The 25,583-nt window shown below is 48.4% G+C and overlaps 1 protein-coding gene and 1 non-coding gene across 2 annotated transcripts in view; both read left to right on the plus strand.

Annotated features, from left to right (window-relative positions):
* Vac14 (VAC14 component of PIKFYVE complex) overlaps positions 1–25,583 on the plus strand; it is a 114,216-nt gene that overhangs the window by 14,662 nt on the left and 73,971 nt on the right. The window contains exons 5-12 of the mRNA XM_008834971.3: positions 382–489; positions 1,016–1,125; positions 1,355–1,461; positions 2,387–2,521; positions 3,018–3,170; positions 14,706–14,769; positions 22,076–22,220; positions 22,665–22,730. Coding sequence (XP_008833193.1) covers positions 382–489; positions 1,016–1,125; positions 1,355–1,461; positions 2,387–2,521; positions 3,018–3,170; positions 14,706–14,769; positions 22,076–22,220; positions 22,665–22,730 — 888 coding nt within the window. The remainder of the gene's footprint in view (positions 1–381; positions 490–1,015; positions 1,126–1,354; positions 1,462–2,386; positions 2,522–3,017; positions 3,171–14,705; positions 14,770–22,075; positions 22,221–22,664; positions 22,731–25,583) is intronic.
* On the plus strand, positions 4,953–5,023 carry Trnag-gcc. The gene has a single exon. It is a non-coding gene; the product is annotated as a tRNA-Gly (tRNA).

A 25,583-nucleotide genomic window follows, 5' to 3' on the forward strand; every position in this document is an offset into this window, starting at 1 on the left:
TATGGAGTTGTGTCACTACCATAGTCACAGAACAGTGCCATCCCCCTGAATGAGAATCTTCTGTCTTAACACCCCCACTCGGAGCAAAGAAGTTCACCCATACACACACACATAGCCTTCCCCATGACAGGGTGATGACCTCCATCTAGGCCTCAGAATAGGATTTTACCATCTGATTGGCTCTTCTGACTTTGCTCTGCCTTCAGTCCACTATTTTGCTTGATTTTGGGCCTGTGACAGAACCAATTCTCCAGGGACCTCTCTAGCCTGACTTGGGCTGGAACATGTCCCTCAATGGTTGCCTGACCCAGGCTAGCCCAGGGCCAGCAGTGCAACAGGTCAGGCTCTGGCCCTCTACAGCCACGTTCCTTTGATCCATAGGACATTGTGACCGAAAGCAACAAGTTTGATTTGGTGGGCTTCATCCCCCTGTTGCGGGAGAGGATTTATTCCAACAACCAGTATGCCCGGCAGTTCATCATTTCCTGGGTAAGGTCCAGTCCCTAATAGGATTCTTCCAGCCACCAGGAGCCTCTGGTAGCATCACATTGGCTCTCTGATGCACCTTTGACAGTTCCTTTGGCTAGGAGAAGCCTTATTACCCTTGTAATAGCCAGCAACACCTGATCATTGAAATGCTTTGTCCAGAGTTGCCCCCACAGCCCATCCTATTTTCCCATGAAGAGATGATTCTTTCTTTGTCCCAGAAAATGCCCAGGTTTCTCTGAGGCCATAGTACTGCCTCCAGCAGTTCTACATCTGCCAGCCTCCTGGCTTGATCCCACCTTCCCCATCCATCCCCCTCTCCCTGGGCATCAGAATCACCTGGGAGTCCAACTCCCATTTCCTTATACATTGAGCAGAAAAGCAATCTCCCCCAGCACCCTCCACCATGGCCACCTGCGGTGCCATGACACGTGCCTCCATCTGGTCCCTTTCACTGCTGGGAGTAGTGTATGGGACTGGGCTTTTCACATAGGCCAACACTTCCCTACTGTTGCTTCCCCTGGTTCAGATCCTGGTTCTGGTGTCAGTGCCAGACATTAACCTGCTGGATTACCTGCCGGAGATCCTGGATGGCCTCTTCCAGATCCTGGGCGACAATGGCAAAGAAATTCGGAAAATGTGAGTAGGCGGGAGGAGCAGGCAGCTGCTCTCACTAGGACCCCTGAGCATGCCCATGGTCACAACTCCACGGCCTGGTAATCAGGAAAAGCCCTTTCCTTCTGCCCTTCCTTCCTCCTGGAGCAGTGGAACACTCATCCTCCCAGCCTCTGCAGTGGCCACCTGACAGGGTGACCCAGAGCAGAAATGGGCCACTGTGCTAGTTCATGCCTCTTTTTCTCATTGGTAGGTGTGAGGTGGTTCTTGGAGAATTCTTAAAAGAAATTAAGAAGAATCCCTCCAGTGTAAAGTTTGCTGAGATGGCCAACATTCTGGTGATCCACTGCCAGACCACGGGTGAGTGTGGAAGCACCACAGCCACTGTTGCCTCCATGGGAGCCCCTGTGTCTCACATCCAGGCACAGGAGGGAACCGTGGTAGAGACACTGCATGTGACACTGGACCCAAACGCAGTGGCATGGTGGGTCCTGATGAGGGAGAGGTCCAGGTTCTCTTGACACAAACACCCACCCTTTCACCTGCTCTGGAAATCTTCTTGCAGGCAAACTTTATCTTAGCATTGCAAGGTCGAAGCCTTGACAGTCAGGGTTGTGTTTCTGTTAGCTTCTGTTGGTTATCAAACCACAGGAAAACATAATTACTTAACAGCAATAGCCACTTGTAAACGGCCACAAATCTATAGGTCAGCAGGATGTTTTTGCTCCCCTAAGTCATGCACCTGAAGCCAGTTGAAGGGTCCCAGCTGAGTGGTCTGGGATATCTCACAAGTCTGGCCTGACTGTCAGCAGAGTCAGTGGGGTAAGGGGGGCTAGCAGCTTTACTATCCAGAAGGCTGGATGTCCTCAGTGGGATTCCAAGAGAGACAGTAGACAGGTCTCCTCAGACCTGAGCTTGAACCAGGCACACTGTCACCACCACTTCATGCTGTTGGCTAGAGTAGCCAGATCATTCCTGGTCAAGGATAGGGAAGTGAACTCCATTTAGAGATGAGACACGAGTCACGATACAGAGGGTCATGGATCCAAGGAGGGTAGAATATCATGGCTACTTTCACAGTCCGGCACAGGATTGTTGCTCCCACCTAGCCTGCTATCCCAGCAGACCTTCAGAAGGCAACATACGTGGGGACATAACAGTATCTGCACAGCTAGAAGCAGACAAGCCTGTGTTTGATCAGCCTGCTGGCGTAGTCTAAGTGCTTGGTGGGAGGGAGCTCTCCAAGTGTGCTAGCCCCTCTAGAAGCCACTAATTCCCCTTCCAGATGACCTGATCCAGCTGACGGCCATGTGCTGGATGCGGGAGTTCATCCAGCTGGCTGGTCGAGTAATGCTACCCTACTCCTCTGGGATCCTGACTGCTGTCCTGCCCTGCCTGGCCTATGATGACCGTAAGAAAAGTATCCTTCACTCCAGAGAGAAGAAACTAGACCAGTCCTACAAGAGGCTGTGAAATGGAGGGGACCCTGAGTGGGGACAGGCTCCCTTAGGATCCTTCATACCTCCAAATAGTCCCCTGGTGTCTAGGGAGCAAGAGGTAGAGCTGAATGTGGATTAGGGATGCAGGGCTAATGCTGGCTGTCCCCCAGTCCTCACCTGCCTGCTTCCAGATCTGAAGCAGTAGCCTCAGGCGCCAAGGTTCCACCACCACCCCAAGCTCTCCCTGCTAAATCCTCAGTCTGAGATCACAGTAGTGGAGAGACCACCACATTGAGATTCTGTAAGGAGCAGGAGGAGTATCTCACAGGGTTGCATGTGGTAAGTTGGGGCACAGGTCAGGCTGCCTACTTGCTCACTAACAACCTCTGAGGAGGACTGAGCCCCTGACTGGGAAAACCAGTGGCCTCCAGTTTCGGGAGGACTCTGCATGAGACTGCTCCTTACATCAGGGGACAGGCATCAAGGAGGTGGCCAATGTGTGCAACCAGAGCCTGATGAAGCTGGTCACAACTGAGGATGATGAGCCAGATGATCCAAAGTCAACAGCACAGAGGCAGACAGAACCCACCCCTGAGGACTCCCTGCCAAAACAGGAGGGGACAGCCAGTGGTGAGTACACTGTGTCATAGTCTGTGCTACTACAGAGGTCATGGCACTTGACTTGGAATCTCATATGTTAACATCTGTTTACACATGTTAACTCAGTTCTGGTACCTTCCCATGAAGCAGGCACTGTTGTTAGCCCGTCTGCATGCTCTGGCTGCTGGTTAGTCATCAGTCAGCTGCCCCCAGAGCCCATGCTCTTCACCCTTGCTGCCTCAAAGATCGTTGCAGGTTGCCCTCAGTCATCTTCTGGATCCATAAGTCATTGTTAGGAGCACCAGGCTGCACAGTTCATTTGATTCTCAGCCTGTTGGGCCCCAGCCCCCACCCTAAAGTCATTCTCATGGAGGGAGGGTGGGAAAAACTGTAGTTTATTAAGTACTTGTGATTCTGCTGCCCAAGCCAGTGCCTTTTAAAAGTAAGTTGTTCTCCTCTCCTTTCAAACCCCTTTAACATCGTTTTGTTGTTGTTGTTTTTGCTGTTTATCTGTAACTTAAAACCATTTTTATGCTGTCTGGGGATGGGATTTGACTGTGAATGTTCTCTAAAGCCCTGCTGGTTTCTGCCAGACCCCTGTCCTCAGTGAGCATCTCTGACCATCTTTGAAGCAATATCTTCCTTTGCATTCAGTCACAGAGTAAATTAATATACACCCTCTGTAGGTGTTTAAAGATAACACAGCAAGATCTAGAACCTTCTACAGGGTCAAAAGAACTGCCACAGCTCATCTCCCTGGGCTTCTCTTTGGGACATCAGAGACAACTTCAGACGGGCACCTCAGCCACCTCCTGTGGGTTTGACTGGTAGCATTGAGCAACTTTTCTTGCTGGACCTGTATTGGGTGTCAGGTTACCTCTGTGCCATCACTACTGTAAGTCAGAACAGTCAAACAGCTTGCAGACAGAGCAGGACACAGCTGGAGCATCCGTGGTTCAGTGGTAGAATTCTTGCCTGCCATGCAGGAGGCCAGGGTTCAATTCCTAGGCAATGCAGCAACCAAAGTTGGTTTGTTTTGTTTTTTGTTTTGTTTCGTTTTGTGGACTTATTTATTTATTTATTATTTATTTTTTATTTTTTGGCAGCACCTGGAAAAAGAAAATTGGGTGAGAGATGTTAGTGGAGGCCTTGTAAGGGAAAAACTTTCTTCTTGGAATAGACAGTTTGTTAACTCACAGCGATGTTTAATTTGGGTGTTATCTTTGTTTTGTAATTCTCATTTTAGAAAATTTGCAAAGTAGGGGAAAAGCACAAAGCAGCAAGACTGCCAGAAAATCTGCCCCCAGCTGGGGTGTGGTGTAAGTTTTTAACATACACACAACTAAACTGATGTATCAAAGAATTACATATCTTGCTTTTTGTGTTTGATGGTTTCCTTGTTTTTGTTTTGCTTTGCTTCATTTTGGTTTTGGCTTGCCATAGAAGTTAGTGTCTCTTAGTCCCAGTCAGCAAATAGAATTGTGGTTGCCTGAGCTGAGGGAAAAAACCATGATGGAACTGACTGGGAACAGAGCCTGGTTTCTTTGGGGGATGATGGGAGTGTTCTGGAATTAAATAGGGTGATGCTGCATACCTTTGTGATGGTATTAAGGACCACTCAGTTATATACTTTAAAATGGCAAAGCTGTGCTAAGCAAAATTTGGGGATGTAAATTGTCTCAGTTTAACAAAATAAAGTGAAGTTGGCAGCCCTGCCCCTCCCTTTCCACTTACATGGCAGTGAGTTTCTGGTGAGGAGCTGCTCCACCCTGTGGGTCATGGCAGCAGTTGAAACCCTCCCCGTAGGCTGGAGCATTGGTGGTTCAGTGGTAGAATTCTCGCCTGCCATGTGGTAGGCCTGAGTTCGATTCCCAGCCAATGCAGCTTCTTTTGTAGCTGGTCCTTCAAAGCCTTCTTCAAGCAGCTGCCTGCTCAGGAGAGCATTAGCCTAACAGGGTATGTCCCAGCAGCTTGGCCCCCAATTTTACCACCTCATAAACAGCATTGCAGGCTTTATAGTAGTTTCTAGACATGGGAGCAGCTCATTTCACAACTTTACCTCCACTCTCGGCCTTGCTCTCTCCCAGGAGAGAGTCCCAGCAAGCCACTAGACAGATGTTCCAGCCAGTCAGTGGGCAAGCTCATCCCAGCCTCCCTCATTCACTCTGCCCCTGTTCCACTCTGGACCACGTGGCTGCCACCTCTGACTGGCCTTCTCCTTTCTGTATTTCTCTTCTAAGCTCAGCCGTAATATCACATTCCTCACAGCACGGCTTGTCATGTCCCTCTGTGTGTGCACACCACCCCCCAATCCCCCAGAGCCGCTCCTTCCTCCTGAACTGCAGGGCCTCCAGGCAGGGCAGCCCCTCTGCATGCCTTCCACCCGGCCCCTGTGCACTTGCTGCATTTCCCCATTGGCCTGCCACTTGTAAGCCATGCAACACAGAGTCCTTTCCCTGATTGTGAGTACTTGCCGCACTTAGCCTGACCCTGTTCCCTAAATCCCCTGCTTGTCTTGGGTGTCACCACACAGATTCTGGCTTTTGAACAACCTGCCTCCAAGTCCTAGCTGAACTCACTTCACATGTGTTGCTCTTGACCTATAGTCCAGACTGAACTTGAACTTGAAATCCTCCTGCCTCAGCCTCCTTAGCCTCCACCTTGGCTGTGCTGCTTAGCCTTTCTAAGCTTACTAAGTAGTAACCTTTGTCGTCTAAACTGTACGTACGGTGGCTGTGAGGTTCAAAAATGATTTCTGCTATGTGGCATTTGGTAAACGTTCTCCACAACAGTGCTGTCATGCTGTCTTAACACTGGTGCTTCTCAACTTACAGTGGGGTTGTGGCTCACTAAACGGATTAGTTGAAGATATTGTGAGTTGGAAATGCATTTAGCCAGGCGTGGTGGCACAAGCCTTTAATTTCAGCACTCTGGAGGCACAGGCAGGTGGATCTCTGAGTTCGAGACCAGCCTGGTCTACATAGCGAGTTCCAAGCCAGCTGGGGCTACAGGGAGATCCTGTCTCAAAAAGACCCCTCACCCCCGAAATGCATTTAATACACATAGCCTGACAAACAGCATCAGCCTAGCCTACCTTAAACACATTTAGACTTACTAGAGGCCTACAGCTGGCCAAAGCTGCTCATCACAGAGCCTGTTTCCTAACATAGTGTGTCTCATGTAGTTTGGTGAACTCTTTCCTGAAAATGAGAAGAGAGTGGTTGTGGGCACACACCTTTGCATCATCAGGAAGTTGAAGTTACAGGTCAGCCAGAAGCATCAGCTGGTTTATTTAGTTCCTAAGGCAAAACCCGTGACAGAGACTCTGTTTAGTTCCTAAGGCAAAACCCATGACAGAGACTCTCGCTGTCTTGTTTCTCATCATTGGGTTCTAAATGAGGGAGGGTCAGGAATGAAGGAGCAAGCATGGAGGAAGGCTGACAGAGGATCTCCAATGGAGAGCTGCGACCTCTCTAATGAAATCCGTCCCTTTGCAAAGCTGACACTGACTAGGTTTTCAGCACCATCTACGGGCAGGTCCATCATTCACAGATCTGCTTGCAAGGAGCTCAGGGACAGCCACAGAGCATGAATTACAGTGATGCTAAGTACAGTTGTAGAGGGCTGTGCCAGGACCCTGAGGAGGGAACACAGACAATGGAGCAGGCCCAGCTTCCTAGACTCTGTTAACAGCAGTGTTCCCTTCTTAGTTTCTTACGCACCCTCATTTCTAAAATCCTGGTTAGAAAGGAAAGAACATGTTCCCTGAAGAGATCTTAGAAGGAACAAAGAGCATGAAGGTAGAGCCCACTGTGACGTCACCCAGAAATCATGACTGCTAACTGTGGGTGACGCATCTCGTAGGTTTTAAAGTGTGCAACTTGGTATTCACCAAGTAGTACAACCATCAGAATGATCTAATTTGAAAACATTCAAACATTTCCACTGTCTCCAAAAAGAAACTATGCAGTGAGCAAAACCTCAGTCCCCTCCCCCAGCCCTATACTGCTCTCTGGCCCCGTGGACTTACCTGTTCTGAATATTCTGTATACACAGACCATGAAGGAACACTGCTCACTGGCTTGCTCTCCTGGCCTGTGCTCAGCCTGCTTTCTTATATAATACAGGACCACCTGTGCAGGGGTGGCACCACTCACAGTGGGCCCTGGGCCCTCCCACATTATTCAACAATCAAGAAAATACCCTACAGACATGGCCACAGGTCAGTCCCATAAAGGCAATTCCCCAGCTGAGGCCCCCTCTACTTAGGTGTGTCAAGTTGCCGTTAAAGCTATCCAACACAATGGAATTGTTTGGCGCATGCCCGTTTGAATTTGGCCTCTTCCACTTAGCATGCCATTTTCAAGGTTCCCCCATGTTAGCATATATCAGTATTTCACTCCTTTTTATAGCTGAGTAATAACCCGTTGTGTAGGTAGATATCTGGGCTGTTTCTACTACAATTTTTTTTTTTCACTCACAAGCGATATATACTTTCTCTTTTAGCCAGCACTATATAATTAAGGATATTAATGACATTAGTCTCTAGATAGGCATTTCAAATGTCTTTCTTCCTTATTTGTTAAGGCTTGCTTCCCTATTAATTATAAATACTTATTTGTATCATTATGTTAGATACATAATGCCGTAATCTATTTAACCAACTTATTATAAGTCACTTAGCTGCTTCTAATTTTATCTTAATCTTATAATTCCTATTAAAAAGAACTTTCATACTGAAAAATCTTACAAACACCTATAATTATTTTCTAAGGATAAATTGATAAACTTAAGGCTTTCCATACCAAATTTGCTACCAGATGCCTTCCAGCTTGCTTACATCAGTTTCTGACCCCATCAGTGTGAAGTAGGCCTCCAAAAATAATTAGGGGTTCCCGTAGAAGAAAAACAAGGTCACAAGAAGGCCTTTGTCCCCAGTCAAGGAGTTCACGTGGGAAGTTTTAAGGCTAAGAGTGATGATAGGGCTGGCAACGTGGGTAGAGATGCACCAGATACGTGGCCTTCTCGGGAAGCAGTAACCAAGTAGCCTGCCAGATCTGTTTGACAACATATAGCATGCACTGTCAATGTCTAATAATTCATCCTTAGGAACTAGCAGATCTGTTGGTAAGGTTTTTCTCTAGGAAATGCTGCAGAAAACTTCACAGAAAGGAAGTTTTCAGTGTCCTGGAGCGAAGTGTGATTTTAATCAGGATCTTCAGAGAAGGCCTTGGTGACTGTGTGACACTTGAGCAAAACCACAGGAAGGAAGGAGGGAGGGAGCTCCCAGCAGCAGGGCTGGAGTGAGGAGTACCAGAGCCTGAACCAGAAAGAACCTTCCTCCCTCAGTTTGCTTCTGTGGAGTACTGTGTCACAGTGTTAGAAAAGCAGCAATGCACTGGGCAAGAATACAGAGGTGTTGAGAGGGGAGAGGGGACCCCGTGGGCCTAGGACACCGTTGTGTAGAATGGGATGAAGTGAAGGAGCCAGCCAAGGGGACCAGAGGCAGCAAGCGAACCACAGGAGTGGCCAGCTGTGGAGGATAAGGAAGACTGAAGTGTGGAGCTTCACAGTGTGGGGCAACGTAGGAAAAAAGGGGAGAGCAGGGTCCTAAGAGGGAGGGAGGAAGTTGGTGCAGTAAGGATCAAAATTTGGGGGGGATTTATCTGAAAACGGGGAGCAGAGAAATGGGGTGAGAGCTGACAGGAGTCAAGGACAAGGCAGGTTTTCCTTTGCTTCATTGTTAAGATTGTTGTTGAGTTTAATTTTGGTTTTGAGATCATTTCTTGCTACTTCACACAGAGTGGCCTGGAACCCCTGGGCTCACAAGGTTCTGCCTCAGTCTCTTGCTTGTCTGGGCCTGTGGCACTGTACCTGACTCTGTTGTATAAGAGGGGAAAGGAGATCAATTCTGCTGTCTCCTGCTGCCATTAACAAGCCACCACAGACTCACCTGGTCTCTGTGTCCTGGAGGCCTGTGTTCCTTCAAGATCCTCTCAGCAAGGATCCATTTCCCTGCCCTTTCCCATTTCTAAACCCCATGGCCCTAGGGCTGGAGGATGGCTCAGCAGTTAAGAACACTGGTTGTTCTTGCAGAAGACCCAGGTTTGAATCCCAGCACCCACATGACAGCTAACAACTGTCCATAACTCCAGTTCCAGGGGATCCGACAGTCTCTTCTGACCTCCGTGGGCAATGTACGACACAGGTGCACTTACCTACATATAGGCAATACACGCATACACATAAAATAAAAATAATAAAATTTTTGGAAAAACTAAAAAGCTGTGGCCAGTGGTATGAGTGTAAAGTCTGGGGATCTACTGCCTGTGGCTCAGCCCCTTACCTGCTGTGTGACTTGGACCTCTGTGCCTCAGTTCCCATTTGTAAAGTGATGATGAGACTAAAACCTAGTATATAAGGTGATTAAGAGAATTAAAGGAATTTATAAAGAGCCTGGGGAAATACCATAAGTGAAAGAACTGGGGTAGCGGAAGACGCCCCCAGGTCACCACATGCTCTGACTTGTCTTATAACTCTCTTTTCCCATCCACACCCTCCTGGATGGATTTGAGATGTCTCATGCCATCTGTAAATGTGTTTCTTAAAGATAAAAGCTCCTCTTATGGAAGTTGTCCCAATACCATCATTATACCTCAGGAAAAAAATTTATGTCCTCCTTATGATCCAGTGTCCATTCAGGCTCATATTTCCTGTGGTTTCGAGGTTTGGGTTTTGTTTTACATTTGAATTTAGAACAGACAGACTATATACATTGCAGCTGACTATGAAATTTTCTCTTTCCTTCCTTGAACTACATGATTTAAAGCCGGGCATGGTGGTGCACGCCTTTAATCCCAGCACTCAGGAGGCGGAGGCAGAGGCAGGCGGATCTCTGTGAGTTCAAGGCCAGCCTGGTCTACATAGCGAGTTCCAGGCCAGCTGGGGCTACAAGGAAGACCCTTTCTCAAAAAAACCAAAAACAAACAAAAACTGGGTCAGGGACTTGGGAGATGGCAGCAGATAAAATGCTCACCATGCAAGAGTGAAGACAAAAGTTCAAATCCCTAGCAACCACATAAAAGCTGGTAGGCATGGCATCCCATGTCATCCTACCTGTATCCTAGCACTAAGGGAGTAGAAACAAGATCCCCAGAATAAACTGGCTAATTAGGATGTCAGCCGGCTTCTTCTACACACACGCATACACACAAGCATGTACACCTGCGCATACATATAAGTATGCCCACGTGCATGTACACGCACATATACATCACACACGTACACCAGGTATCTTGGGAAAGGTAACTTGAGATTAGACAGAAGTCCTGTTTCTCCCTCCAACAGCTTCCTGCCCATTTACTGGTAGCATCCATTGGTGGAGCTTGCCTCCGACAAAGGTTACTGTGGAGTTTGCCTAATAGTGAGCCTCTATTTCCTTCCTTCCTTCTATCCCTTTGATGTTAGCCTTTCTGAGGCAGGATCTATGTCACCCAAGCTGGTTCTCAACCCTCAATCTTCTCGAGTGCTAGGGTCACAGGGGCACCTCCACTACCACCAGATAATGATGTAGGGTGTCTGTGTGTATGTGTGTGTGTGTGTGTACACATGTTGCTAGGGTTCAAAACCAGGCTTCTGCACACACTATCACCAAAACCATACACCTGACCCATCCTCCTGCTTTTAGCTGGAATTCTGTAAGGAAAACTATCACTTCTGTGCTGCTCATTTAGTTAAGTCTGTCATTACAGATCCATGGATGTTTATTCTATGAGGGTTTTTTATTTTTATTTTTTACTTTTATGAGACAGGGTCTCATGTACTCTAGGCTGGCCTTAAATTCTCTGTGAGGAAAGGATCACCTTGAACTCGTGATCCTTCTGCCTCATAGATGCTGAGATTACAGATGCAGCAACACGCGCAGTTGCTCTAATTTGTTTTACACCTCTAATAAATAATAACTATCATTACTTATATTGTTGTTCATATGTTACCAGTCTCGGCTTCTTAAAACTTTTAAATTACTAGGGGCTGGAGAGATGGCTTCCTTTGACCTCCAAGGGCACTGCACGAATGAGTGCACTAACACACATGCAGACAATACACTTGTACACATAAAATAAAAAATAATAAAGTTGTAAGCTTTTAAATTATACAAATAAACCATTTGCTAGGGACTGGAGAGATGGCTCAGCAGTTAGGAGCACTGACTGCTCTTGCACAGAGCCTGGGTTCAGTTCCCAGAACCCACATGGTAACTAGTAACAGTCCTTGACTCCAGTTCCCAGGGGCTCTAATGCCCTCTTCTGACCTCCACAGACATTGTACAACATAAGTGTACTTATATACATGCAGACAAAACACTCATATACATAAAATAAACCAAAAATAAAATAAAAATAAACTTTTCTAAAAATTTCAGACCAAGTCTTTGGTCCATTCCAGAACTGGACCAAGTCCTCCTTCCTCCCTCATAAAGGGGACCTTTATTTCTGTGTTGAACAGAAGAGGCCCACACTGCCACTGTCCCCTGTAAGTCTCGGCACAGGTGGAGTGGGCTGGGAGGGCAGGCACTGTGGCAGCAGCTCGGATCTGTTGAGATATTTGTCCTTCCAGTGCCGTGGTGTCTGTCTGTCAGAGCAAGGGATGGAGACAGGTGAGGAGGAGTATAGTGAGTGGTGGGCAAGACAGATGGCCCAGCAGCCAGGGTCCATGCTTCTGGAGGCCATCTCCTCCTTACCTTATAGGAGCATACACGTTCACAGATGAAATGTCAGGGAACCAAGTGTGTATCAAACTTACTTGGCAGACTCCTGTATTTCCACTTCTGCCATCTCATCCTGTGTTCTCTGCTCCAGGGTCTCCTGTAGAATAGGACTGCCAGGGCAGGGTCAGACATCTTCCATGTGAACACATTGCTGAGCTGCCCTTTAGGGAGGGCCAACTGCTGCAGATGGATGTCTGCACAGAGGAGCCTCATCCCTCCAGGGCCTCACACTGGGATATTAAGTCTCTTAAATGTTGACCAGCTTGGTGAGTGGAGAGGAAACATTGCTTTCCTCTGCAGTCCTCCAGTTCTTGCCACATGGAGCATCTTTTGCTTGTGTGATTCTGTATTAATTCCCTCCTCACAGCAATGCACAATGACATAGTGTTTATGGGGTGGTGACCAAGCCCTCTGGCCTGAGTTTAGATCCTGGCTCTACACAAATCACCTGACCTTGCGTCCCTCTCTTCACCCTTATGATAAGGGTGATGTCAGTCCCTGCACCCTGGGTTTGTCACAACAGTGAATGGGCTAACATCTGTTAGGTGTTTAAAGTGGTTCCTCACGCATCCCAACAGCTATGTAAGCATTTGTAGACTGCTTTGCCAGGGACTTACACGGCTCTCTCCCATTTTTTTTCTCTTTTGCATTCTTTTTATTTACTTTTATTTGTGGGTGTGTGGGGTGTGGGTGTGTTATGTGTGTACATATACATGTGTACATGTGAATGTCAGAGACAAAACTCAGGGCCTCCCTCATGTTAGGCAAGTGCTTTACCACTGAGCTACATCCCTGCCTAGCTTTTCTCTTGTGAGAGACTATTTCTTCTGTCAGATACTAGTTCTGACTGTGAAATGCATTGTGGGTTTCTTGTCTCCCAGTCTGGGACTTTTTTAAAAATCTTTTTTTTTTTTTTCCAGTTTCAATTAGCCTGTCAGTCTTTTTCTTTATCATTTTTCCTCTGGGTCTAGCTGAGAAATTCTTACCATGTATTCTTGTCAAGAAATTCTAAACTTGAGCCCGATTGAAAAACACTAACGATTTATCGGGAATACAGGCGACAGAAGACTGTGACAAGGACTACAGGCAAAAGTGTGACAAACATTGTCTCAGTCTCACCCCTCCTCCTTTCTGTGTATGTAGCACTCTAGAAGAACTCCAGACTTCAATACTGTCTAAGCTCTCTTCGTGTCCTTCCCCAAGCTGCCCCCAAAGTTAGCATCTGTTCCTACAATTGAATTGTCAGGCAGGAGAGGAACATTGGTAGGGTACTGCTCCCACACTGTACACCTAATCTAGATGTCTCTCATTTCCCCTTCTGTTCTTTTGATTCTAGAACTCCACACTGCCTTTAGTTGCTGTCCCTGTCTCCTTCAATCTCTGGCACTTTAGACGCTCTGGTCAGTCACTGTGTAGAGCATCTCTCCATGTGGGTCCGTCTCATGTTTTCTCCTAAGTGAACCGAAGTCCCATGTCCATGGTGCATCCTGTTGGGGCCATGTTGACTCAGCACCTGCTGCCTCCCTCTTCCTTCCTTGGTTTTCTGAGCCGTGGCCAACACCTGGCCAGGACTGGAATTGGGAGAGAGTCCTACTGGTAGCCTTCCAGATCCACAATGTCTTGGCTTTTTAGGAAATCTAATTAGGTGCCAAAAGAAAAAAGTTGGGATTCTAAGGCCATTTCCTAAGTGGGAAAAATACAGGTCTGTCGAGCTCAGTCCTCTTCTAGCCTGGATCATGCAGCAGTAAGTGAGGTGCTGAGATGATCACGTGGTGAGGGACTTGTGCAGAGTACAAGGGCACAGTTCTTTCCCAGAGTCACTTTTAACCCCTTTATTGAGATGCATTCTATACTACACACCCAGCTGAAAGTGTACAGTTCAATGATTTACATATTCACAAAGTTGTGTAATCAACATAATTTTAAAACATTTTCAATAAGAGAATAAAAAGAAATCTTCAGCTGTCATGTTTCACTCCCCCCCAAATCCTCCAGCCCTGTGCAACCTCTAATCTATTTTCTGTCTCTAGACCTGCCTATTCTGGACATTTCTTGAAATAGAATCTTAATGTGTAGTCTTCGGGAATTGGTTCCTTTGACTCAGCACAAGATCTTTTAAAGTCTGTCCATACTGTAACACCATCCTTTTTATTGCTGGGTAATATTTCATTTTGTTTATTCAGGAGTAGACATCTGAGCTTGTCTTGTCCATGCTTTGTTGATAGGTAACTGCAGTTGCATAAAATGCAGCTTTCATGGGGAACAGGTTCACATTTCTCTTGGTATAGGCATAGGAGCAGAATGGCTGCGTCATGTGGTAACTGTTAACATCTGAGGATCTGCCAGGGTGTTTCACAATACCATTTTACATTCAGGCTATCAGTGTATACAGAGCTCTATCTGCATATCCTTACCAACACTTACCATTTTCTTTCCTTTTCACTTTAGCCATCCTAGTGGGTATGAACTGGTGTCTCATTGTGGTCCTGATTTGCATTTCCTGGTGACTAAGGATATTAAATAACCCAGGCAGCCCTTGACCTTGGGCCAGTAGGCCCTTCTGAAATCACCCAGCTGTGTTCAGCATGGTGTCCCCTCTTATAAGTGCCTTGTCCTGGGCACATTATCCCAGAAGCTCTGAGGAGTACTAAGCACTGGGTCCTCGGGTTCCTTTTCCAGAGCATGTATCAAGGTGTGAAGGCTGGAGAGGATAGGCTTGGGTGTTCCATAACCAGGATCTTGTTTATTCAAATGACCGAACAGGATTCTATGTCACCTTGTTTCTCTTCCTCTTCCAGGAGGTCCAGATGGATCCTGTGACTCCAGCTTTGGGAGTGGTATCAACGTCTTTGCTGCAGCCAGGTAAGTGGTTGAGGAAAGCCAGCAGCTGGGTTTTCGTGGATTCAAGAGATTGCAGCAAAGGTCAAACTGTTTGAGGGGACACCTGGTACACAAAGAAGGTGCTTGATCTGAAGGAAGGAGCCTAGTCTGCCGTGTTCCTATGACAGACAGCCCTGGGGAGGGGTGAGGAGCTGCTAGAGGGCAGGAAATGCACATTTTAAGTGCCTGGCCCATATGTGATGATGGCATGATGCTACGGGTGCCACAGGTTGATTTCACCCAGCACCTTTTGCTTATGGGACAAGACTGACTAGGTGGGAAGGTGCGGAGGTCCAGACAGGCTTAGCAGTCAGAATTGAAGACTGGTAGATCCAGGTCCGGCATCAAGAGCTTTCCTTCCTGTCTCCCAGGATGGCTGTCATAGCTCAGCCTTCCACAGGGGGGCAGTGAAGGCCAGGGAACAAAGTCATCCCCTGCCTTGCCAGCCCCCTCCAAACTCTCCCAAGGTGATGGGCTCTCCTAGGGAGAGAACTGTCCCTGTTCTGTCCTGGGCTGCGTTTCTGGACCTGCTCCCTATTGCTGTATCGTTGGAGGATCAGCACCTGTGTGACTGAAGTGGATGGCAGTTCTCTTGCAGTGGATTTCTTCCTCTGTCCTTGACACTGAACCTGAGCCTAGGGAGCCAACTAGTCACTCATGAAGAGAAAATGTACACTCAGCCCCAGAAGGCTCTTTTTCCCAGACCCTTGAGGGTTTTTCCCTTTGTATCGTTTTTGATACAGTCCTATCCCTAAGGAACCAAGAATCTTTTCCAAGCCCACAAATACAGATTTCAGTAATGTGCACCCCGGGGCGCCTTCCCTGGTAAATTGCAGGTGGGCAGTTGCCTGTCAGCCACTCACTTTGACTCTCTTGTTGAACATTTCCAGAGCATCTGCCTGGGCTCATCCCTGCAGGTTCCAAGGTAAAGAGTCAGCCTATAATGTGACCCTGATTTTGACATACTTTAATGGGAGACAAAGAAATAGCAAATTTCTGGAAAGGGGAGGTGTGATGTTGTAGGGGCAGTACTTAGCTGTCACACTACAGGGGATAAGCCACAGTGGTGCCCGAGTTGAGGCACTGAGTGCAATGACTGAGAACACGGTTCATGACAGTGAACTGAGAATGTGCTCCTGAGACCCAGGCCATGCTGCATCCTGTGTCAGATCATTTAGATTTTGCTTAACTTTGATCCCAGGGTCTACAGCACCATTCTATCTATTATAGAGATGAGGAAGGGTGGGTTCACTGGTACAGAAGGGGGCTGCTCTGTACAGAATGGACTTAGAGGGGACTGAGTGGGCACAGGTGGGCTGAGGAGCCACCCTGGTGAGATGGGGCGTGGCTCAAACTGAGGAGGTGGCAGCATAGGGATGCCGAAAGGTGGCCTGAAGGCTTTGCTCATGGATGGGATGGAGCAGAGAAGAGAGAAATGGGAAGGGAAGCTCTAGAGGTTTAGCTTGAGCCAAATCTGGGTATCCTGATGCATTTCTAAGCCAGGCTGAAAGAGCAGATATGACTGGGAAAGTCCAGAACTGGGCTCCAGAAGGCTCTAGGCACCCTGGGCAAGGAAGAAGCTGGTGTGAATTCTGGGTGGTAGAACTCAAGGCTAGAGTTCTTGGCAGAGATGTAGGAAGTACGTGAATCCTCTAGAGGGCTCAGCCTGGAGGCTGTGGAAGCCAGTATTGTAAGTAGAAGTGCCAGGATCAGTTAGGAGACTCGGGAGCTCCTGCTCTAGCCAAAAAGACTGCTGTAGACTTGGCACTATAATCTGGGCTGTGGAGACTGTCACGCTTCAGGGGAGTAACAGTGGGATGAAGGAGGACACAGAGACAGGGCGTGACTAATGGCCTGCAGAGGTGGCATGACCTTGGTACTGTGTGTAGCTACCCCACTTGTCGCTTAGAAGTCTGTGTTCTGCTGGGCAGGTCTGCAGAGACTTCACTTCCTGTGCTCAGGGCACAAACCATCTAGCTGGAACCAGGTTTAGTTTCTACCTGTCACTCAGGAGCCGATGCTGAAGCCTACCCTTTGAAAATACAAAACACAAAAAGATTATCCAGCACTGTTCACCGGTACAGAAGAGTCGTTCTTGGGGCAGTCACATAGGTTATGAGACTAGAGCCAGGGGCCCACAACCTACAGCCCACTTTATCCAGTGATACAGAGTTCCCCCATCCAACAGATGGCATCATCTAGGGTGACACAAAACAGCCCACCCTGCCATCTTCCAGAAGGTTTGCTTACCAGACACTACCAGAATGACCAGCCAAGAGAAGTGGCTAGAAGGAGGAGTCCAGGGTGGAAGGTGTCCTGCCTGACAGAAAACTGTAGCACCAGCCCTTTGGCGAGTTGGATAAAAGTCAGCCATGCCAGGCATGGTGGCGCACGCCTTTAATCCCAGCACTCGGGAGGCAGAGGCAGGTGGATCTCTGTGAGTTCAAGGGCAGCTGGGGCTACAGAGAGACACTGTCTCAAAAAGACCAAAAAAAAAAAAGTCAGCCATGAACCCCTTTTCTAGAAAAATATACATCCACACAAGATTCTGAATCTGTTACCAGGAGATCAGGAATCATTTCAAACAGCAATCATTGTACCCCAGACTGGAAAAATATTCATCACTTGGACCAAAACACTGGAAGACCACAGATGCCTTCCTCTCCCTATGTCCCCTCTGGAGCCCAGGCTCAGCCACCAGGAGAGCCGCTGAGGAAGCAGGCTGACAGCTCACTGATGGCTGGATGGACAGTCACAGTAGCACCAGTTAGAGGAGTCCATGTTCCTCCATCTGCCAGTGCAGGAGGTTTGTGGAAACTTAAAAACTGGCTTTGGGGAGAGGTGAGAAGCCAAGACACCAGAATAGAAGAAGCATGTTGAAAGCTGAGGCAAGAGCATGTCTGCACAGAAGCTCACCTTCCTCTGGAGAGTGCTCAGTGGTGGAGACAAGGACCCAGTTAACATCCTTCCTGCCATGTGTGCAAACTGGGGGTGATAACGGTACCAACCCCATAGAGAAATGGGATGTAAATGAGTTCAAGTGTGTGAAGAGCCTGGAACAGTGCCTGGTATACAGAAGCACTTTGTCACACTTAGCTACACTGATTATCACAAGAACTTCCTCCTTATCCCCTTCATCAAATGAGGGGACAGGACAGAGAGGTTAAGTTCTTGCTGAAAACTACCCAGCTAATTAGTGACAAAGTAAAAATCCAAGCTAAGTCTATCTGGCTCCAGATCACCAGTGCTTAGTTTTATGAGTGGTTAGAGAGTTCCAGAAGAGTTACCCGTTGGCCTCTCTGACTCATTTTGGCAGATTCTCAGACAGGTGTCACTGTACAAACAGACTTCCCTCTGGCACCCAGGGCCTTGCCAAGGGCCATCTGTCATCAGGGACATTCAAGACTATTCCCTGGGGTAGCTGACCACCCTGTACCAAAACCAGCAGAAAGATCTCTTTCAGCATCTGCTGATTGAAAAGAGTATCTAATGACCTGGCGTCTCTAAAAAGGGAACGTTGAATTCATATGCTATTTTTAGATTTACCTTTCCTCCAGTTTGATTGGAACTGCAATGTGAGTACCATAAGGTGGCGCATACCTTAGGCCAGCCTGGCCTACATAGTGGATTCCAGGACAGCTGAGGCTACAGGGAGACCCTGTCTCAAAAAGACCAAAAAAAAAAAAAAAAAAAAAGAGTTAAACATTACAGAAATAAAGTGCTGTCTCTCAGAGAGAAACACTAGAACAGATTATTATTTTTTTCTCGGCATCAGAAGCATTATTGGGCAAGTCTATATTTTAATAGTCACAGCACATACGTGTAAGACACTGGTTATGAGATGCTTTATAAGAAAATGCTTCATGAAATGGGGTTTTGCAGGCACCTTGAAATACCTCAGAAACCCCAGGAGTGACTCGTCTAGACTTTTTGGAAGCAATCTAGAAACGTATTTTAAGCCGTGTGAGCGCTGTTCTGTTCATGATGGGTTAGCCGGGGCAGGGCAGAGAGTGCTGCATCTCAGATGTGGCCTGGTAGAAAGGAACTGAATACTTTGTGTAGCACACCCCTTCTGGGAAATGCCCAGGGTCCCAGAGCCCCAGCTTCGCCCAAGCATGGGCAGGTCTGCAGCACCCACCCAGCAGAGAGCTGCCTGCTCAAAGGCAGGTGGAATCCTGACCTTCCTTTCCCAGGCACTAAGATAATCATGTGGCTCTTCCCTTCATCTTCAGCTAGCCAAGGGAAGAGGACCCAGGAGGCTCTCTAGCTAAGAAAATGAGCTCCCAGCACCTGGCCTCATGGCCTACTGGGTCTTACACTGCCTCTGGACCTGGGTTTGCCCCTCTGTGGATTAGGCACGTGAACCATGGGGTCCCTTCCTTGAAGTCCTTGGTCCAGTGAGGCTGACCCTTGCTGCCAGCAGCCCCACATCTGAGAGATTTGGCTGCAGTCCACTTTGCTGTGGGGGAAATTGGAAAACATGAGCATACACAATGCTGCCAGTTCACACAGCGCCATCTGAAGGAGATGCCGCCATGGCTGGCCAGAAGCATCTCAGCACTGCAGTGAGTGAGAGCTCAGACTTTAGAGGGACCGTCCAACCTGGGTCCCATTTGGACTCAGCAAATGCCCCCCACAAATCTGCATCAGGCCTGTTTCTCCTGTGCAGCAGCTTCCAACAAGATAATATACGGCAAAAGTTATACAATAACCCTCTTTCCCCAACATCTGGGGCTGCCCTGTCTGCCAGAGAGGGCCTGGTACACACAGGGACCAGGAGAGCTGCTGCGGACTCTCCAGAGCCTCCAACCCTGCTAGGAAGCAGCACCCCACTGGAATCAAGCTGCTTGGATTTAAACTGCCACCTCCTGGCTGTGTAAACCTGGCCTGATCACTTAATATCTGTGTGCTTCAGTTCCCTCAGGTCCACAGTGGAAGTAACGTGATTTAGATCATAGGCTGCAGGAGGAAGGAAGTGAGGCTGAATGGTAAAGCCCTCCAGAGAGTCTTGGTCATTGTCCTATTCAGTGTAGCCATCATCCTGTCATCAGAGCAGTTACTCTTACTCCACTGGGCCTGCACTGGGGAGTGCAGACCTGGCCTTGGCACTGACCTCCTCTTCAGCAGCTCCAGGGCAGGGCTGTCACTATGTCAGTGTAATTGTGACTTCCCCAGGAAGTAAAAACAAGGCTTTCTCCCTCCAGGGGGTGGATCAGCTGAGGTATAGCAGTGGTCCGCCAAGCAATGGGTCCTCATGCCACCCTAGGCCACACCAGCTTAAGCACCCTGTGGCTTCTACTGGCCAAGGTCTCACTGAAGACGTGAGGGCACAGGGCCAGGAAAGAACATGTGTGATGAGGCAGCTGCCGTTCAGTATCCACCTGCATTGTGTAAGGCCCTGAGCTGTGGCAGGCATCTCCTCCACTGCTGAGACAGCTGCTCTAGTCATGAGATCTATAGCCAAGCCACAGGGATCACTCTGGAAGGAGCTCTGCAGGAGGCCAGCCAGGACGGAAAAAAACAAGACCTGGAGATGAGACAGGAAGTACTGGCCATCAGTGGAGGGAGATCGAGCACCTAGAAAATTGCAAGAAAAAAATGCAATAAGAAAACACTGAGGAAGCCCCAGCCAGGACTGCTGTGCTGACTACAGCAGCTCACCATAGCTGCTGAGCCCCTGGGCTGGGCCGTGCTGCTGACAGAAAAATGGGTGCTGGGTTTCAAAGAGAGAACATCCCATTAGTAACCTTTCTATTCACCTCATTGATGCATGTTGAAATGCTAATGTCTTGGATATATTGAATCAGTTCAAACTTAGGAAAGCTAGCCTTGACTGTTTTTCCTTTTCAATTGAAACATAGTGAACTGAGAATCCTATCTGCAGCTCACTGTGTGTTTCTGTTGGGTAGAGCAGGAGAGACTTAACAGGACACTGTCTCTGTCACCCTGGACCTGTCTGTCCTTTGCTGCCAAAGCATTGGGATGATTTAAAATGCGCAGAAGACACCAGGAACTCCTAGCCACATGACTCCTGGGAAATCATGGCGGCTGCCCTCCTCCCTTCAAAGGCTCTGTTCTGGGTTCTGTCACTGTGTCATGTGCCCAGATTTGCTGGTCCCCTGACGATGGACGTGCCCACTGTCAACCTAAAACAGGCACCAGGGGATCATCAAAGTGTATTAAACAGCAATTCTGCCTAACATTTACAGAGCTCAGAGTCGTGTCCGTTAGAAGGCGCAGAACATGAGCTTTAGAGAGGCTGCAGGAGAAGAGAGCACAGCCATCAAGTTCCTGGTACAGATGAATAATTGAGCAGCTTGGAAAGGCCATGAAAGACCATTTTGTACAGGTGGGCAGCAGAGCTGCCTGGCCGCAGTCCTCAGGGAACTGCTCTGACAAACACAGTCAGTATAATACGATGGCAGGAAGGAGCCCCCTGAACTCCTAAGGTTTCCTGCCCATGCTGTCCCCACCTTGAAAACCCAGCCTTTGCCAGAGCGCCAAGCTTTGGGCAGAGAGCTAGCTCAGTCTCTGACAACACTTGGCCTCCCCCAGGTTGCTTTAGCATGCCTTTTCTCATGAGTGGAGACCAGCAAAGCCTTTAGTCCACAGGAGCTCCAGACCTGACGAGCAAAAGCACATTCTGAACCATCTCAGATTCTCTCAGGCAGAGGCTGTGCCATCTCACCTCCAGTGCCAAAGAGCATTTCCATTTCAGAGGCAGCCCTCCTGCTCCTCTCAGGGCAAATCCTGTGCCAGGTGCCAAGGCAACAAGATGACAAGCCTGTTCTCACTTAGGTAGTGCCCTTCACTTGCCCGGCGCAGGGCCTTTAGGTACCAAGGGGTGTTTCCAGGCCTTCCCCTGTGCTATCTTGACATGGTAATTTGGCTTCAGCAAAGGGTTGGACTTGGTGCCCTGAGGATGCTAGACACCCAGGATGTTCAGCTCAGAGGTCTGTGGTGGGCCAGCTCCACCTGTGAGAGACCAATGCTGGGTACAGGAAGGTGGAGTAATTGGGAGTCCAGCCTGCTGACCCTGCATCCCCACGGGGGATGGCATAGCTATGCCCCAGATTCCTTTAGAGAGAGCTGAAGGAAGCAAAGGGAGAGAAGCAAGCCCTCCTTGTAGGCACCAGCCTGGGCTTAGCCAAGTGACCATCCTCTGCTTGGCCACCCACCATGCCCAGGTCAGTGAGATAGGAGCATGTGATTCTGAGTGTGCAGGCTCGGGGTGTTATGGCTCATGAGGAGAGAGCAATTCAAGTCTTCACTTCAATCTTGCCCACAGCACTGACAGGGCCCCAGTGACCCTACATCTGGATGGGATCGTGCAGGTCCTGAACTGCCACCTCAGTGACACAGCCATCGGGATGATGACCAGGATTGCTGTTCTCAAGTGGCTCTACCACCTCTACATCAAGACTCCCCGCAAGGTGAACTGGGCCCAGCCCCCCAGGAGGCCTTGCTTTGCCAGTGGTCATCTACCAGGGCCACTTTGTGTTTCCAAGGCCTGCCCACACTCTGGAGGGTTTGGGGTATAAGAAGCCGGGCATGGTGGCGCACACCTTTAATCCCAGCACTCAGGAGGCAGAGGCAGGCGGATCTCTGTGAGTTCAAGGCCAACCTGGTCTACATAGTGAGTTCCAGGACAGCTGGGGCTACAGGGAGACCCTGTCTCAAAAAGACCAAAAAATAAATAAATAACAGGCTGAAGAAACGCTAGCCAGCAGAGGAGAGGAATGGCAGATGCTGTGAAAAGCCTTGGAGTCAAGGGATGGGAAAGGTCATCTGTGTGGACCAGCAGGATGCTGTCTGTACCGAGCCCAATCCTAGTGCCAAGGAGCTCACAGGTACCCTCTTCTTTCCATTCTCTCCAGATGTTCCGGCACACAGACAGCCTCTTCCCTATCCTACTTCAGACGTTATCAGATGAGTCCGATGAGGTAGGTCCCCAACACCACCCTTCTTTATGAAACATCTGCTGTGTAACCTCCCTTTTTAGTGAGCTGGGGGCAGGGGTGGAGGGGCAGTGTCTTGCAGCTGAGATGTGCTTGTCAGGTTGATACTGTGACCTTAAACCAATGCTACAATTAGTGTTCTGGGTAAGGGTGCTTCAGTAGATCCTTCTGGAGCTCCTGGGATGGGACATGAGTTTACAGCTCTGCCTGACTTTTGTTTCCCTAGAAAGCAATTGGGAATGTGGCTTTGGGATCAGGCTTCCTGAGGACAAGGTCTGCTCCTGCCTTGCTGCCCGAACTGTGCGCCTCGGTTTCCTTCTTGGTCTGATGGGGACAGCAGCAGTAGCTGGTGTTTCGGAATTAAGTGACGCCTGTAAAATGGCTGTGCTCAGTTAACATTGGTTTTATTAACTTGTTTCAACTGCACTCCACTTTGGACACTGGCTTGCGTTGGTCCCAAAGCCTTGCCTTATTTATGTCATGGAGAGCTGCTGATGTGCAAGAGAGAGGCTGGCCTGGGTAGGGGCAGGGCGCCCTAGCTCATCATTTGCTGACCTCTGTGCTTGTCATCATCTGCCCCAAAGTCAGGGCAGGTGGTTCTTTGCAGGGCTCCTCTGCCTCCCATCCCTCCTCCACTCAAATCAGCTCTTCCAGCTCCATGTCAGACGCTGATGGACTGAACAATGACGTCAATGACGTCCCTCTTCTGGGCTCTTAAGTCACTGTGGACCATGGGTAGAGCTCCATGTAGCAGTGGGCACATGAATCAGCAGATCTGCCCACAGTGCCCATTAGGAACTTAGGCTTGGGTTAAGGACATTGCTCACATCTTCCTTGGAATGAGCAAAGTCGGTCTCCCCTGGGCTGGTTCCAGGCTAACTTGTGGCCCTGGGCAACTGCCCTGTGACTTGAATTTGCTTTCTTGAACCTGGGTTGATGAGAGAAGCCAGCAAGTGTCAGCCTCCTAGTCCTCTGAGGTTCTCTGCATTTCCAGAAAAACCCCGAACAGGTAGTCTATGTGTACCCTTGACCCCTCCTGCCCACATGTACCCTCTCATCTCTCCCTGTCTCCACTGTCTCACCTCACCCTCCCTCCCACCTCTGTGGTCCAAGACCCAGGTGGATTCATGGCCCAGTTCTGCCTAGAAGCTTGGAGTGACTCACCACAGAGCCAGGCACACAGTTCAGAACAAAAGAAAAGGGAGAACTCTGCTGATTGGCTCTTTCCCTGGGACTTCACTGGAAGCAGCTGAGTTTTCAGTCCTTTAAATTGAGTTTAATCCCATCCAGCTTTCTTTGCTTGAAATTGGCTTTTGTGTGCGCATGTATTTAGTGGGAGCGGAGGAGATGCAGTCCATTAAACTGCTCTGTTCAGGTTGCATCTGTGGAAACTCAATTTGCTGAAGTGCCAAATGTTGTCAGGGCTTTGGGGCACATCTCATGGGCCTCGTGAGGAGAGGATTAAAACCATTCTTGGGGACAGTTGGGGGGGTGCTATGAGAGAAGAGTCCTTCTTTCCCATCTCTAGAGGGATCTGGGGGACTTGATAATCACTGGTGAGTCATGATTATGCTCAGTCCTCATTGTTCACCAGAATTCCATTCCCAAGTGGCCTCTGCCCTGTTTGTTTGCCCTTGAGGACACACTGTGGACCTGGCAATGGGAGTCCAGCCATGAACAAGTCTCTTCTCCTGGAATGTCCTTTGTAGGGTCTCTAGAAAGTGCTCTCTGATGGGTTTTTCAACGGTTTCTGGGCACAGCTCTCATCTAACTGGAGCTCCCTGGGGTTTAAGAACCATGTAAGACTCTGGTTGTAGCACTAGAGAATCCTCGCAGCAGTTCTGGGTTGGGAGGAGCTGTGTTCTTCCATTTTGCAACTCAAAAACAAAAAAAAAAAAACTAAGGTTTACCCAGCTTGCACAACTAGGAGGTGCTGGAGCCCACACTCAGAGCCAGATCTATTTGAAGCTAAACCCTTAACTGCTTGATCACCATGTCTGTGTCATTAAGTGAGGAACCAGCTGGGGATGTAAGCACTTGGGTTTAGTGGTATCATCATCCCCATTTTCTCCTGATTCCTCCAGGACAGAGGTTGCTGGCCTCTCCCTTGTTGAATAAGTTCTTGAGAGAGATTCTCAATTTGGTAGAGAAATATATACTTTTTAAAAGTCCCCCCCACTTTCAGTCCTCAAACCCTTTGTCCACTTTTCTTACTGATTTATAGAAGCTCTTTGTATATTTGGGACATCAGTTTGTCATCTGCTACAAATGTCTCTCTCTCCTAGTACTACTGAGATAAACCCACATACTCCTCACTCTGGCTTAGAGCCACTGGCCCCAGGGGACAGAGTATTCCTAGGTGTTGATGACGCAAGAGCCAGGCATGGGGACTGCAGAACTCAGACCTAGCTCTTCCTCATCACTGTGTTCTACAGTCCCATTGGCACATGGCCTTGCCCTGATGTCTTGTCTGCCATTGTTTTTCAGTGACAGCTTGGTAGGCCACACCCTTCTGGCATTTTCCCTTGTCTGTTCTTCCTTTATTCAAGATAAGTGGCTGTTTCCTCCCTACTGCCGACTCCTTGTAGACGTGTTCTAAATCCTTTTTGTCACAAAGAATTTGCAGGTGTCAAATTAATATCCTTGACACTAGAATAGAAATCCTTCTATTAACTACAGATCCAATTACTAATTTTTTATCATTTTTTTTAATTTTTAATAACTACATGATTAGAAGAAGCATTTCAGTACAGCTTTAACATATTCAGTGACACACTCCAGAGCAAGAGTACATCTCTTTCACAAGTGGATGCAATTTTCTAAGTTCACAGTTGAATT

Source organism: Nannospalax galili, unplaced genomic scaffold (genome assembly GCF_000622305.1).
Source record: "Nannospalax galili isolate Female #2095 unplaced genomic scaffold, S.galili_v1.0 scaffold56, whole genome shotgun sequence".
Taxonomy (NCBI): Eukaryota; Metazoa; Chordata; class Mammalia; order Rodentia; family Spalacidae; genus Nannospalax; species Nannospalax galili.